The sequence below is a fragment of the Vulpes lagopus genome, chromosome 1, assembly GCF_018345385.1.
Source record: "Vulpes lagopus strain Blue_001 chromosome 1, ASM1834538v1, whole genome shotgun sequence".
NCBI classification, from domain to species: domain Eukaryota; kingdom Metazoa; phylum Chordata; class Mammalia; order Carnivora; family Canidae; genus Vulpes; species Vulpes lagopus.
The window spans coordinates 80,361,479-80,376,663 of NC_054824.1; the positions used below are offsets into that span (position 1 = coordinate 80,361,479).

Here is a 15,185-nt window from a genome sequence, read left to right on the forward strand (position 1 = left end):
AGACAGATCACTAACATATGGGATTAATTTTACCACACTGTAAAAATCCAGTCACCATACATATATACCTTAGGAAGCATATTTGGACATTGTTTCCCTTCCCACTGAATATTTTATGGTTTATGTAAACATGGGGAAAGGGAGTGAACTGGAAACTTGGGAAAATAAAACTGACAAAAAATTGTAAATATTATTTTCCATCATGCCACAAAGTGTTTCTGAAGATGGCATTATTAAACAGAGCATATTTTCTACATGAACACTACTATAACCAAGAGTTTCAATTCCTAACCAAGGCTTTCAAATGAATTCAAAATGACTAACATCATCTTCTAAAAGCAGTGATAAAACCCTAGCCTCTATATACTTTTAAAATATCAACTCTTCCCCAAAACAAAGGGTGTTCTGAAATTAGAGTTGAGAGAAACCATATATGGTATAGAACAGACTGAACTTATGATTTCACACATGCTAAAAAAAAAAAAAAAAAGAGGGCCTAGAATGATGACAGGAATCACCCAAGGTGATAATTACGAACACAACCCAAGACTAGAAGTCAAGACTCTGGAATCCTAATACACTGTCACTTTACTGTGTTGGAGTCATTGCTTAAAGAAACAAAACAAAACTTCTAAAAATGACATTCCGCTGAACACACTGATTATGCAAAAGGACTCCATTGTAATAAGTACCCTAAAAAAACCCTGACAGTACTATCAGAATTGACCAAATTTAATATCCATAAGCTGTTATAGCAACAACATATTTAATTAAGAATTACTCTGGTTTCTTAGACCTCAAAAGGCTTGGGGGCAATGAGGTGGGGTTGGGATGTAAGGTAGAAGAATTGGAAAGATAACCACAAAACAATAGTTGTTTTTTTTTTTTTTAAAGATTTATTTATTTATTTATTCATGAGAGAGACAGAGAGAGGCAGAGACACAGGCAGAGGAAGAAGCAGGCTCCATGCAGGGAGCCTGCAGAGAGCCTGATGCAGGACTTGATCTGAGAACACCAGGATCACACCCTGGGCCAAAGGCAGACGCTCAACCACTGAGCCTCACAGGCGTCCCACAATAGTTGTTAACACAATGAAAGGTGGTGAGAATGGGGATTAGGTACCTTAGTGGGAGAGCAAAGTGCGGAAAGACTAGGTTTGCCATTTCATTTTACATATTTTTCTACTATTGGAGTCCTTAATACATTTACATTAATATATTAGTTATGTATTTTTAGCAGAAAGAAAACAAATGTTACTCTGAATTCTCCAAAAGCACTCAACTCCCTCTTAACTAATATGAGGAAGTCACACATTCTTGGATTATTCTTTGAAAGCATCATTAAGTCCTTTGTTATAACTTTTATAACTCAAAATACTCAAGTGGCATATATATTAAAATGCTAGTCTCAAAAGTCACCTCTCATTCTAATTTCCAAACTATATTTCATAAAGCAAATTTCAGTTTAATTGGCCAAGGGGAAATGTATGGAAAAAGGAATTGTTATTACAGAATAGGTACAGACATGACAAGAACATAGATATTTCCTATAATTATTTCACTTATAATAAAAAGGTACTTGAAAAACTATCCCTTAACAATTCACTGTAGAACACATAATACTGTAAAATACTCATTTGTTTCAATTCAGAACATCTCAAATGTATTTGTGATGTACATAGTAAAACCCCACACTCTAAAAGGTCAATTTATCAATGAAATTGGCCTTTGTCCTCCCTTAAATGGACACATCTGGATTTGGTATAATCATACAACATTCCCAGGTTCTGGAACTCACTATAAAAGGGAAAAAAATGTACTATGCCTGGGGTGGGGGGGTCGGGGGGCAATAAATTGAAGTATAGTACTTATGTAAATACTAATGCCTGCAATAACTTCTCTATGTTAGGCCTAAATTGAATCTATCTCAACATGCAGTGAGAAGGCAAAAAAACCTGTGGCTTTGATATGACTATTTGAAAGACAATAATCAACAGAATATTATATGACAACATCAAACTAAAAAGCAACTCTTTACATATTGGCTTCTATGTAATTAGCATCAAAATACAAAAATGATAAAACACAAAAAACTTTTAGTTAAAAAGAAGCCCTCAAATCCTCAAGATCCAAGCAACAAAATTTTTTTAAAAATCAGACTTAAAGGTTTGAGAGAGGTAGGAAGGATAGTAGTCCCTTACTATCTTTCCATAACTTGTTTTTAGTTTTATTTGTTAATTTATTCTGATAATCATCTATCCCCCATCCGAAACAAATCCACACCTCTGAACTTTCCAGTATGATTTTCTGATGAATCCACCCTGGGCAAGATTCCAAATCAGCAAATGAGCAAAATAATTCTAGAAAGATTTGTGTGTGTGTGGTTGTTAGCATTTCAGAAACTGAATATACTATTTTTGAGACATCTCCTGTCCTAAGCAAAAAGAGATGAAGACAGGAAAAAGTGGTCTGATGTATGAAATGTAAATATTATTAACAAGTCTTTAAGAGTCTCACAAACACAGGACCCTAACAGTTTAAAGATATCCACTTAAGGAAACTGAGGAATTTTAATGATATGGGGATCAAGAAACTGATCTGCTTATAAACCAAAAACCTTTACCTGAAGTCACAAGGCAATAAAGGACTCTTATGATTTAACCCCAAATTTATATATGAATATCCCAAGTAGATATAAAGTTTACTTGACTATTCCAAGTGACTCAGAAATAACCAGGAGAAGAGTTACAACACTGTGACTATTTTTAAGAGTTATTTATTAGACACTTATTTTCTTTTACAGTTAGTTATCAAAGACTTCTTTTATACTAATCCTAAAATCTGTCTCTAAGTCTTTTCCATGGCGCCACACAATACAAGCTCAATATTTTTTCTTAATATTTAATTGTAAACATCCTATGTAGCCTTAGATTTATTACTTTGTAAGATCCTCCAAACTCTAGAGTAAAACACAGGCATACGAAAGTGTACCCGCCCACACATCATTTAATGAGTCTAACTAGATAAAATACTCTCAAAATCCTATTTCTAAGATCTTATTAAATAGTTATACATTCTTCTTTTTAAAATTTAACTTATTTAAAAGTTTATTCAAAATGGGATTCTTGGGTCTCTAAGTAAATTCAGTAATAGGAACTCCCAAACTATTTCTAATTCAAACCCCTAATGATTTATCTCCTCCTCAGCCCCAGTTAAAACTACAGTGTCATAAATGCCTTTAAAGAAGTATAAAACTCTATTCTTTCACCCACTATTCCTACTGCTGAGAACTCTTCTTAGGGAAAAACTTCAATAGGAATAAAATGCTATATCCACAAGTGTTCAAAGCATCGTATCTTACCAACAAAATACAGATAAAATCAAAGTGCCCAAAGGGGATTGAAAGGAAAACTAGGCAGGAAGAAATCATAACTATTAAAACATAGTTTGAGGGCAGCCCCAGTGGTGCAGCGGTTTGGCGCCGCCTGCAGCCTGGGGTGTGATCCTGGAGACCTGGGATCGAGTCCCACATCAGGCTCCCTGCATGGAGCCTGCTTCTCCCTCTCCCTCTGCCTGTGTCTCTGCCTCTCTCTCTCTGTGTCTATGAATAAATAAATAAAATCTTTAAAAAATAAAAATAAAAAAAATAAGACATAGTTTGAACGATAGAAAAAAACAAGAGGGTTTGGTATACTAAAGAATCAAGAAATCACACTATTCTTGGCTATGATAATTACAGGTAATATGCAAAAGGACAGTGGTTCTGTGGGTAATTTTTTTTTCTCTTCAAAATTTTCTCTGGCATTATGGTTGCATAATTTTTAAATTAAAAATGAAAAATATAGCCTGGGTGGCTCAGTGACTGAATGTCTGCCCTTGGCTCAGGGCGGGATCCAGGGTTCCGGGATTGAGTCCCACACTGGGCTCCTTGCAGGGAGCCTGCTTCTCCCTCTACCTATGTCTCTGCCTCTCTCAATGTGTGTCTCTCATGAAAAAAATAAAATCTTTAAAAAAAAATGAAAAATATAAAGCTATTTCCATATCCTCTAACCTTAACATCTAAAAAGAGAATACGATCTCCCCCTTTCTTTTGGTGAAGCATGTTGCTGAATTAACTTAGAAGTGCCATTAACTAAATTACCTATAGTTAAGACTATTGAAGTAGAAACAGAGATACTAAATCTACCTCCAGGGTCACAAAGCTTGCTAAATCTAAAGCACACATTTATGAACCACAGATACTATTTTGCTGATTTGAGAAATTTCATGTCATGTGGTCTTTGTTTTGATTACATGAAACTGGTATATTTCACAACAGCTGGTTTTGCCTGATTAAGTTTCTGAAACCAGGTACTAGTGGGCAAAGGCTAGGCCATTCCATTTTAATGAAATAAAGTATCTATACATACATGCTATAATGGAAAAAACTCAGTCTTTTTTCTATGCAGGGAAAAGTCCAGCTTTTCCTACTGTGTGTTTCTTTATTGTATGTCTCCTTTACTAGTCACACACAACATGATACTTCTGACCACCAAGTGTGTCGAGGTTTTACCCTAAGCAATTCCCTATGACACCAGCTGGGTTTCCTAACATTCAACTTGATTATGACTACCTGGAGATAGCATCAGACCCCGCAGCATCAGACTGCGCCCCCTCCTGCAAATTCAGATGCCAGACATAAGCCTAGGTTATCATGGGTGTTTCTGACCCACAAGCTATAGATGGGAGGTTCCAATGACCTTCTGCTCAGATTCAGCTAATTTGCTAGAGCAGCTTACAAGACTCAGGGATATACTTACTTATGTTTACCAGTTTATTAAAGGATATGATAAAGGATATAGATGAATATCCAGATAGAAGAGATGTGCAGGGCCAACCATTTAGGAAGGGGTGCAGGGCTTCCATGTCCTCTCCAAGTGTACCAATTTCCTTTATACCTCCACATATTCACCAACCTAGAAACTCCCTGAATTCCATAATATTGGGATTTTTTTTTAATTTTTATTTATTTATTTATGATAGTCAGAGAGAGAGAGAGAGAGAGAGAGAGAGAGAGAGAGAGAGGCAGAGACACAGGCAGAGGGAGAAGCAGGCTCCATGCACCGGGAGCCCGACATGGGATTCGATCCCGGGTCTCCAGGATCGCGCCCTGGGCCAAAGGCAGGCGCTAAACCGCTGCGCCACCCAGGGATCCCAATATTGGGATTTTTATGGAAGCTTCCTCGAATAGGCACGATCACTCATTAAATCCATTTTCAGCCCTTCTTAAGAGAAGAGGAGCTTGGGGTTAAAAATCCCAAGCTTGGTCTTGGCTTGGTCTTTCTGATGACCAGCTCTCATCCAGGAGCCATGCAGGAATCCACCCAAAGTGACCTCATTGGAACAAAAGACACTCATCACCCAGGAAATTACAAGAGTTTCAGGAGCCCTGTGTCAGGAACCAAGGCTAAAGACCAAATATTAGAATAAAAGATGCTAAGTGCTCTTATCACTTACGAAATTACAAGAGTTTTAGAACTCTGTGCAAGGAACCGGGAGCATAGACCAGTATGTATTTTCTATTATCTCACACATACCAAGCACCAAATATTTGTAGAGAGTTCAACCCAAGAACAGCAATGGCAAAATCCAAACACAAAGTATGAAAAGAACCTATGATCCCTGGGGGAAAAAAAAGGAGATGGATAGGGAAAAGCTACAGACTGAAGTAGAAAGATCACTGGTTTCTGTCAATTAACACTAGTAAAATAATTCTTGCTAAACTCAGAATTTCCTGAGCCCAGATTTCTGGACACTCATCCAAGAGTCATGACCCTTTGTCTAGTGACAGAAAGCTGCCCATACACTTGAATGAAAAACTTTTTAACAGGGAAACAGTAAAGTCTAGAAAGCCTCAAATCTCCTTCCTGAAGGCCCCTTGATTGCTAATTTAAACCACAGTTCAACTTAATAATTGTTGAAATGGAAATGGAGATAGATGTCCATCAGTTATCCCCTTCCCCAACATTTTGTCAGAAATATCATCAATCTCCAATAACAACCAGGAAGTAAAACAGTTCTGTACAAGACTGGGCTTAGAATGAAAACTATAATCCTATCAATTTAAAGAGAGCATAAATAGTACAGCAGAAAAAGTTCCCTCCTCCTCTGATACATACACCAAATGTTTATTTCCCATCTTCTTTAAAAACTCACTTATGAAAAAAAACTTACTTACTTCTGAAAAAATCAGCATAAGGGAGCAGAGAGAAAAAGACCAAGATTTCTAATGGGAATGTACAATCAAGGAATGGTCCCAAGGCATCAAGGCAAATGAAAACACAAAACACACCACCAGAACTGACAGACTGGAGCCTAGTATCACCCAATTGGCACATGCTCTCCTTAAGGGAAAAGTCCAAATGAAACGCTAAAGTATAATCAAAAGGCAGGTATAGTCACAGAACAAAGTTTCCCAATGACTAAGAATTTTCAATCACGGTACCTTAGGCTTCACTGTAGGGACATAAATGACAATTAAGTTGACTATTAGTGTTGGCTGATCGGTGAGTGATTCAAAAACCTTGATTCAAATAATCTTGACTACATTTCGGCATTAGGCTACCTCCTACACAAGTCAACTGACAGCTAGTTTCATTCAGACACTAACCCTAGGTAAAATACAAAGAGCTTCATGGATCAACTTCCTAAATACTGATTTATAAGTAGTGGGAATACTTCCCTTTAGAAAGTCTCAGGAAATTAAATAAGAATCAAATGAATAAATGTAGTAGCAGCACATTACTTTAGACTACTTTCTCTGAGGGACTGGATCATACCATAATCATAATACCACTGAGTAATTAGCAAAAAACTGTAGTCTCTTTTCCAGTTTACAAATGGACAACATTGTATGACATATGTAGTTATGTCTTGTTATGACAATAAGACAACACTACTATACACTACTATACACTACTATACAACCTGGCACATTAGTTTCTCATGTTAATACTAGATAGATTGCAATTTTAGAAAATGCATGTTTTACAATTTTATGTTGGTAAGAAAAAATCCTTAACTAAGCATTTAATTAAATGAAGCAAATTACAGATCATGTTGATAGTTCTCTTCCACTAATGAATGGCTAAGAGAATAAATATCTATCTACTTATTAATTTGGAAGATGTGTCCATCTAATTTCATCATGCTAACTCTTATCTTTTTGGTCTCAGCTGTTACTCCAAAATGCCCTAGTTACACATACTACCGATTAACACTTTGTACTTCCACTAACAAAGCATTTAAATACACTGTATTATAACTTTCTGACAGCAAATGGCACAAGAAGGCATTCAAATAACTGTTGAATGAAGAAGTTAAAAGTAAACCTGTCAGGATGGCTTCAGAGTGGTAGAGAAGTCAACCTTTCATATTAGGCTTCAAGGGTATATAAGGGGTGAGGGTGGGACAGAGGTAAGAGAGCCATAGGTAGGACTTTGCAAAAGCTTCTAAAAGTAACATGATGATCAAAACATGACCGAAAGACTAAGAATGACATATGTGGACTTACACTAATTCAATCACCTTTATAATGATTATGCACGATTGGTTTAAAAATTAGATTAATCAATTTAAGACAAACAATACATATCTTAAATTACTTAAAACACTCATTAAGTTGGGCAAAATCTTACCTGTCATGGGATCAAAGAGTTGATTAGCTTCTAAGTCAGTAAAAGTACTACTACAGACAGGACATTTGAAGGAAGCCCGGTTGGTGGAATCCCTCTCATCAGTTTCAATCCTCCTTCTCATGTGGTCCAATTTATATTTTACCACATTAACAAGAGTACGATAATTAATGAAGTAGTAGTTATGGCGAGTGGTCTTCCCGTCTGCAGCAGTCTCTACCCTCATTCTGCATTTGATGAACTTATCTCCCTTTAAATTATTCAAAACTGATCGAAGTTGCTTCCGATCAAACTTGAGCAGCTCCAGCATATCCTCCTCTTTCACACAGGGGTTCCGGATCAAGATGTCCAAGGCCAAAGCATGCTCAATGCCATAAAACCCCCGGATCACATACTTGGCTAACCTCTTCAATGCTGCGGGAACCTCGGTGAGGACATCAGGATCTGCCATCTTTAGCAGCAAACTTCAACTCTAAATAAACCAAATTCAGGGGAAAAAAAAAAAAAAAAGATTAGCTAGGCATAAGGACATAGTAATTAATCATTTTAAGTTCAGAATAACCAACCCATTTGTTAGCTGGCAGCTACCACCCTTGAAGAGCCACAAGGGTATCAAGACATTGCTTAAAAGACTCATAAGGCCTAAGCATTTAAACAAAGAATAAGATTTTCTTCTAGAGTACAAAGTACTTAAAAAGCTTGACATATTTCTTAAATGTTAATCTTCATGATCTACAGTGCTTGATTCTACAAAGTAACTTACTACTTATAGGAATGATATATTATATCAAGCCCACTTTATTTTGGAAAGAGAAACAAAAAAGATAAATGAGACTTCACTACCCTTAATGCTACAGATCGTTGGGAACACTGGAAAACCCCCAAGAAACCCATCAGTCAGCATATTCTTAAAGTGTCTTTATTTCCTTTCTCGAGTAAAATTTTTCTACCAAAATCTATTCTAGGATGTTTTATATAGTCATGCTCTCACAATAAGATCACAACAAAGGGACCACATAAGTAATCCCCAGATGGGTGTTAGCAAAATTCCTGTTATAAATCTGAAAGAAATTAACACTTAGATCCAGATAGCTTAACCAATCTCGCAAAGTTACATCTGATGACCAATTAAGTAAAGAGTTCTTCAAAAAAAAAAAAAAAAAAAAAAGCCCAAGATATATTTAAATACAGGATCTCTTCTTGTAGGACAAAGCAAGCAAAGACTAACTGTACCCAATTCTCATGTCATGACCCAGAAGACTGTCTTCCACAAACCCAAACAGTCATGGGCTAGACTCATGTGGCTGCTAAAAAGTCTAGGCTTTGGAATTCAGTTAGCATGAGTTTTAGTAGCTGTGCAATCCTGAGCAAATCCCTTAACAACTTCACATTTTAGTCAAGGAGAAATAAATATAACAACTATCTCACTGAGGTTGTTATGGTACATAAATGAGAATATTAAGCAATATCCTTATGAGGAAGTACTTGTTGATAAGGATAGCTTTCATATTGATTTAATATATGTCTTATACTAAATATGGCCAGGCTATATAAACACACTACATCTAATGGAATTCCCCTACATTATAGGGAAATTCTTTTTTTTTTTAATAGGGAAATTCTTAACAGTGACATTCCACTGAACTACTTCAATACAAAACTGTATTCTGTTATTAACACTAGTTTATATTGAATCCTTTATTTATAATCAGTGGTTATCAATGCAATCAAATTTAATAATCTTTTTCAGAAGAAGTATTTTTATATCCACAGCACTATAGTATCAAGGTATTCCTAAACAACTAACCTATTTACATATTTTTTGGTAAAAATATAACACCCTATGTGTAATGAAAGAAAAGTCAGTTATAATATTTCAGATTGTAAATAATCAAGCATGACTATACACGAGAGATAAAGCAGCACTTAGATCCAAATCTGTCGTCCTAGAACCTTCCTGTCATCCCCGCACTTAAGGATGCTGAGCAAGTGCCTGGGTTCAACACCATAGTAGTATCATAGCATTGTACTGGATACTTTTTGTTCTCCTTTCCAATTTAATCTATACATTATACTTTATACCATTTTTCTGTTTGCTTTGTTTCACACGTTCAACAGTTGGCACAACACAACATAAAACCTCTGAAACATCCAAGCATGAAAAATGGCAGACAAATGTCAAAATAAATTACTTTTTCAGTATAATTTCTTACTGTTATACTGTCCTCCCTGACCTGTCACCCCATACATTCCATTTTCTAGACCAGTGGTTCTCAATCCTGGCTATAAAACAGAATCATCTGGAGAGCATTTAAAAATACCCATCCTGGGCCCCATTCCCAGAGATTCTGTTTCAGCTGATCTCAGAGAGCCAGAGTAGGCATCATGTCATTGTAAACGCTGTTTAGGCGACTCCAGTACAGAGAAAAGTCTCTGGCCACTGTTGCAGACAAATTTGGTGGGTGGCTATTACACGCCCTGCCAATGCACATTTCATTTTTCCTGTTTCCCTTGCCTGAAATGCCTTAGAGGGCCCTAAAGATCTGAGCAGGGAGTGTGTCATGAGGGACTCTGCAGAACAAAAGTTTTGGGTTTTGAATTCCAATTCCACCATTTCCTAGCCTGTGGCCCCAGAAAATTCTCAGTTTTCTCATATATAAAAGAGATTGACAGCACCTTCCTCATAGATCTGAAGTAAAGATTAAATGAAATAATTCACATAAAGTGTTCTGCTTTCAGGGCTGGAATCATAAGAGTACCATTAAACACTGGCATTAATAGGACCCTCTATTTAGAAAAGTGACTCTTAGAACAGTATGAGGAATGGATTGAAGTACTGAAGATGGTGGCACTGCAGAAGTATTAGGAGTAACCAAACCTAAACTAAGGAAGAGAGGGCAGGATGAATGAAATTTATTTTAGAAACAAAACTAAAAGAATCTGATAATATATGGGAAATGGAGTAACAGAGTGGGAAAATTTTAAGTAGCCATTTGGGTTTTTTTTCTTTTTTATTCTTTTTTTTTTTTTTTTAATTTTTATTTATTTATGATAGTCACAGAGAGAGAGAGAGGCAGAGACACAGGCGGAGGGAGAAGCAGGCTCCATGCACCGGGAGCCCGACATGGGATTCGATCCCGGGTCTCCAGGATCGCGCCCTGGGCCAAAGGCAGGCACCAAACCGCTGCGCCACCCAGGGATCCCTGGGTTTTTTTTCTTTGACAATATTTTTTACTGTGGTAAAATACATATAACACAAAATCTATCAACCATTTTTAAGTATACAGTTCAGTGATATTAAATACAATCATAATGTTGTATAATTATCGTTACCACCCATCTCCATAACTCTCTTCATCTTGCAAAACTGAAATGCTACACCCGTTAAGCAATGATATACTTAATGCTATTAAACAATTAACATAAACCTATCTGCTTTGAGCCAGTGTAGCTACGAAGAGATTAGTACTATGAAAAATGGGTTAACCCCTGAAAAAGGAACAGGTTTTGTAAGAAATGAGGCATTCACTTTTTTAAATGCCTGTCTCTGAGGAACTACCACAGAATATTCCGTGAAGATGTCCAGCAGATAGCTGAACGAACGAAAAGTGGATTCAGGAAAAGAAGGCATGCTGTTCCAGCTCACGTAAAATGTCTACGTTCTAAAATCATCCTTCATGACCATTCTGTTCTCTCCTCTACCACCTCTTCCCCACTAACTATGAATCTCCTACTCAGTCTTTGGATCCGTTACGTTACCGAAGTCAGAGGTCTTCAGTAACTGGCAGCCTCTGTCACATAGGTTGACCCAAAAAACATTCTGAAAACTTCCTGAATTGATTGTCAACGTTTAAAAGTCGTTGAGATTTCACATAAATTTCAACTTTAAGCTTGAAAAGTGGAAATAGCTAAAGGAAAAAAAAAAAAAGTGAGTCTTGTGTTCCCACATGGAAACCACCTGCAGCTCAAGGGCAGCTGACAGTTTTAAACAGGGAAGGAGATGGGCTGGGTCTCTGGAGACTTTCGAAAAGTGTGACCTTTTAGTACCAACCCCGGCCCATCAGTGACCTCCCAGCCTCAGCTTCCTCCCTATCCATCCAGACCCTCAAAGACACGCTGGTTTTATTTCTGAACCCTACGTATTTTCATCATACAAAAATTTAGCCAGGCACCAGGCACAGGTTTGGAGAAACAAAGCTGAAATGCACGCTTTCTCCGCACCACCCTACACATCCTTCTAAGCCTCATCTCCAGGCACGTTGGCCTTCCCTCAATTCCAGGAGCCACACATGCTTTCTCCACTTCCATGCCTGTTGCACTTGCTGTTCTTTCTGCCCACAAAGCTAAGCTCAAACTCTCTTCCCATCAACCTTCACGTCTAAAATTTCTCAGCGAGACCTTCCCAGATCCGCCTCCCCCCCCCTTAGTAGCTTAAAAATGTTCCCCTTTCATACAGCGCTTTCCCTTTCTACCTTGCAGTGAGCGAGCAGACTGGTAGCTTCTTCGTGTCTTTTTTCTTGTTCGCCACTTCCCAGCTCCAGCCCGGCTAACCAAGTACTTACATAAAACTTCCCCTGAGTCCGTCCGAAGCACGTGTTCACCCAGTACGCCAACCCTGCCAGCTTCCCCCACACACACCCCCACCCCCACCCCACACCCACCCAGTTCACTTCCTCCCTTGCTGCTTCCAGAGTATAAGAAAGGCAGGCTACTGAAAACCCTCTCCTGAAACTTCAAGTGGTTTTTAAGCAGGAGGGAGGGGACAGGATCGAATTCGCCGTTTTAACAGACTATGCGGACGGCAGGATGGGAGATACAGGAGAAAAGCAGCGGCTGCGAGGGTCCGGTTACATTATTTCAGGACACCCGTATTCCAGTTCTAGAACGTGGATCGTACACGTCTAACTGTGGGGCTTTTTGTTTGTTTGTTTTTGTTTTGTTTTTTGTTTTGTCACCACGGTTCATGGTACTTTCCATACCTTCATACAGAACGCGGCGTTAACCCCGCAAAACCTGCGGACCAGCTGCCCTCCGCGAACTCGGTTCAGTAATGTTCTCTCCTCCCCAATGACAGACCCGCCCCCGCCCCCGCAAGCCTATAAGTTCCCTCGGACTGTGCCAGGCGAGTCCTGGGGTCACACTCGGCGCCGCCGAGCCCGTCCTACCCGAGGTCGCACACAGGGCCGCTCCGGGGTCAATGGCTCTTTGGAGGACCAGGTCAAGAGAGTACCTAAGGGGAGCCGGGTCGCTAGGGAGAAAGGGGGAAAAAAAAAAAAGAGGGAGAAGCCCTGAAATGCGACGCCGGACCAGGGAATCCAGAACAAGAAAACAGGGGAACAAGGTTTACCAAAAGGAATCCTCGAACACTCCCACTACAGCTCCCCTCAGCGCCTCAACTACCGGCTTAAACGAGCCACGCCACTCGCGCGACGAAGAAAACGCCTTATTCCTGCGACCGGCTTTGGAAGCCCCACCCCACCCCAAGCCCCCCCGCTGTGAACCGTGCGGGCCAATCAGCACAGCGAAGCCTTCAATCAAAACAGTCGCGCCCGCGATTAGCCAATGAAATTGAAGGTGGTCCCTTCCGTACGGAGCTCTGGTTGGCCTGGCATCCCGGAAGAGGCGTTAACCTCCGGCGGTAGCAAGATGGCGTCCCTGGATCGGGTGAAGGTACTGGTGTTGGGAGACTCAGGTGAGCGGTTTCATCCACCTCTCGGGCTCCCGACACTTTCGAGTTGCCTGATAATGACCTTCTTCCTTCATAACTCTCCCCCCGCTCCTCTAACGATCTGGCCCCGGCCATGGCTGAAAGCCCTCCTAAGGTCTAAAAGAAAACTACACTTCCCAGAGGACTTTGCTCGGTTGGACGCAGGTGGCGTTGCGCAGGCGCGGAGCCCCGGCCTTTCTCCGCTTTCGCACTTTTGCGGGTCCGTGTCCCCGGCGACCGCAGACCTGCCTAGTATTGTCAGTCCTTTTGTTTTAAAAGATACGCAGACGTTGAGTATTGTACTGGGCGCTCTGCTAAGGATACGTAAGCTGGGGTCGTGCCTTCAAGAGCTTTTTGTTCATTGCAGAACTCAAAACATGCGCTGAGGAGGAGGACACTGTGCTAAGTGCTTTCCATGTATTGACTCATGTAACCGGAGAGCAGCCCTCTTAACCCCATTTAACAGATGAGAAAACTGAAGAGGGGAGAGAGGTAAATGACAACCCGTTTGAACCCAGAGTCCGCACCCTTAAGCACTGAACCATATGATGAAATGAAATCGTGGGTTAGTCCTGTTTTACTCTCATCGGAGCTTCTTGGTTTCTCTGCTCTCTGTAGCCCTAACTGCAAACCTATTTGCTAGGTTGTAAGAAGTAGAGCAATTAAGATTTAAAAAACCGTATCACGAGACAGCTGGGATTTCATGCTGAGCGCAGTTTAATAATCCTAGCTGTTAAAATTCTTCTTTTGACACCTTGGACTTTTGAGAACTAAAATGGAAGTCTGCATTGCCCCCTCCCACCCCACCACCCTTCTCTTACTTCACGATGACTTCCACATCTGTTGTTCTTTAAGAACTCGGAATAAATGCCAACCGTGCATTTCGCAGATGCGCTTTTCTGGAGTCGACCTACGAATGTGTGCTGTGAGCAAAGGCATTGTACCAGATGCTCGGAGGTGGAGAGGGCACATACCCCAAACAGCTTGAAAACTTAGCCTCACAGACCGTGCACCATTGTGGTAGAGGGCAGGAGGTTAAGAACGTTTCCACGTTGCCTGAAGATCATTTGCATTGCAAAATATTTTATAGATAGCATTATTTAATATTCCCTTAAGAAAGCTGCATTATGAGATTCTATGAATATAATCCAGTTTGTCGACTCCAGTCCTTGAGCTTGAAGTGGTGCTGAAGTTAATTTAATGAAGCCACTCGGTTTTATACAGATGAACAAAGCAATGATGGTCCAAAGGGACTTGGCAAGAGTATCATCACCAAGTAGAATCTGAGACTGGAATCCAGAGGTAATACGGTTCATGATACCTGGAAGTGGGTGTTCTCTCTCATTTTTAACTCAGTTCTCTGTTGCATCTAACAAACCTTTGATGTTACATATTGTTGGAACTAGTTGATTTTTTTTTTCTTTTTCACAAGAAATACATAAGTACCTGCTACACGGTAGGCACTATAGTAAGTGCTGAGGCTATAACTGTGGAATCAGTGCATTACATAACAGGGTTGAATTGGCTGCTGCATTAAATGTGGGAAGGTGATTAGGCAATTAATAAGCTTTTCTTTTTCCTTATAGTTTAGTTGTAAAACAGAAGACATAATCATGCCCACTCGGTTGATCTTATCACACATTTATGATATTAGGCCATGTGTGCAGTTACTGCCTTTTTATCAGTTCCCTTTTAACATTGATCTACTGACTTTTTACACTCATCTCCCTTTGTATTCAAACGTCAAAGTTTACTTATGAATAAAGGCTGTTTCCCCTGTGAAATTTTGAGGATTTCATAAATACA

The 15,185-nt window shown here is 39.5% G+C and overlaps 2 protein-coding genes across 7 annotated transcripts in view; one reads left to right on the top strand and one right to left on the bottom strand.

Moving 5' to 3' along the window:
- The window catches only part of GTF2E1 (general transcription factor IIE subunit 1), a 35,282-nt gene extending 22,145 nt beyond the window's left edge, over positions 1-13,137 (bottom strand). The window contains exons 1-2 of one of the 5 annotated variants that reach the window (XM_041724475.1): positions 13,020-13,137; positions 7,676-8,144 (exon numbers count right to left, since the gene is read on the bottom strand). In XM_041724475.1, the coding sequence (XP_041580409.1) occupies positions 7,676-8,123 (448 nt within the window). In that variant the 5' untranslated portion in view covers positions 8,124-8,144; positions 13,020-13,137. The other 4 variants (XM_041724485.1, XM_041724465.1, XM_041724502.1 and 1 more) reach the window with 4 other exon arrangements.
- A 164-nt stretch (positions 13,138-13,301) lies between these two features.
- Positions 13,302-15,185, top strand: part of RABL3 (RAB, member of RAS oncogene family like 3) — a 37,548-nt gene continuing 35,664 nt past the window's right edge. For both annotated transcript variants that reach the window (XM_041771381.1, XM_041771390.1), the window contains exon 1: positions 13,302-13,364. In XM_041771381.1, the coding sequence (XP_041627315.1) occupies positions 13,319-13,364 (46 nt within the window). In that variant the 5' untranslated portion in view covers positions 13,302-13,318. The remainder of the gene's footprint in view (positions 13,365-15,185) is intronic.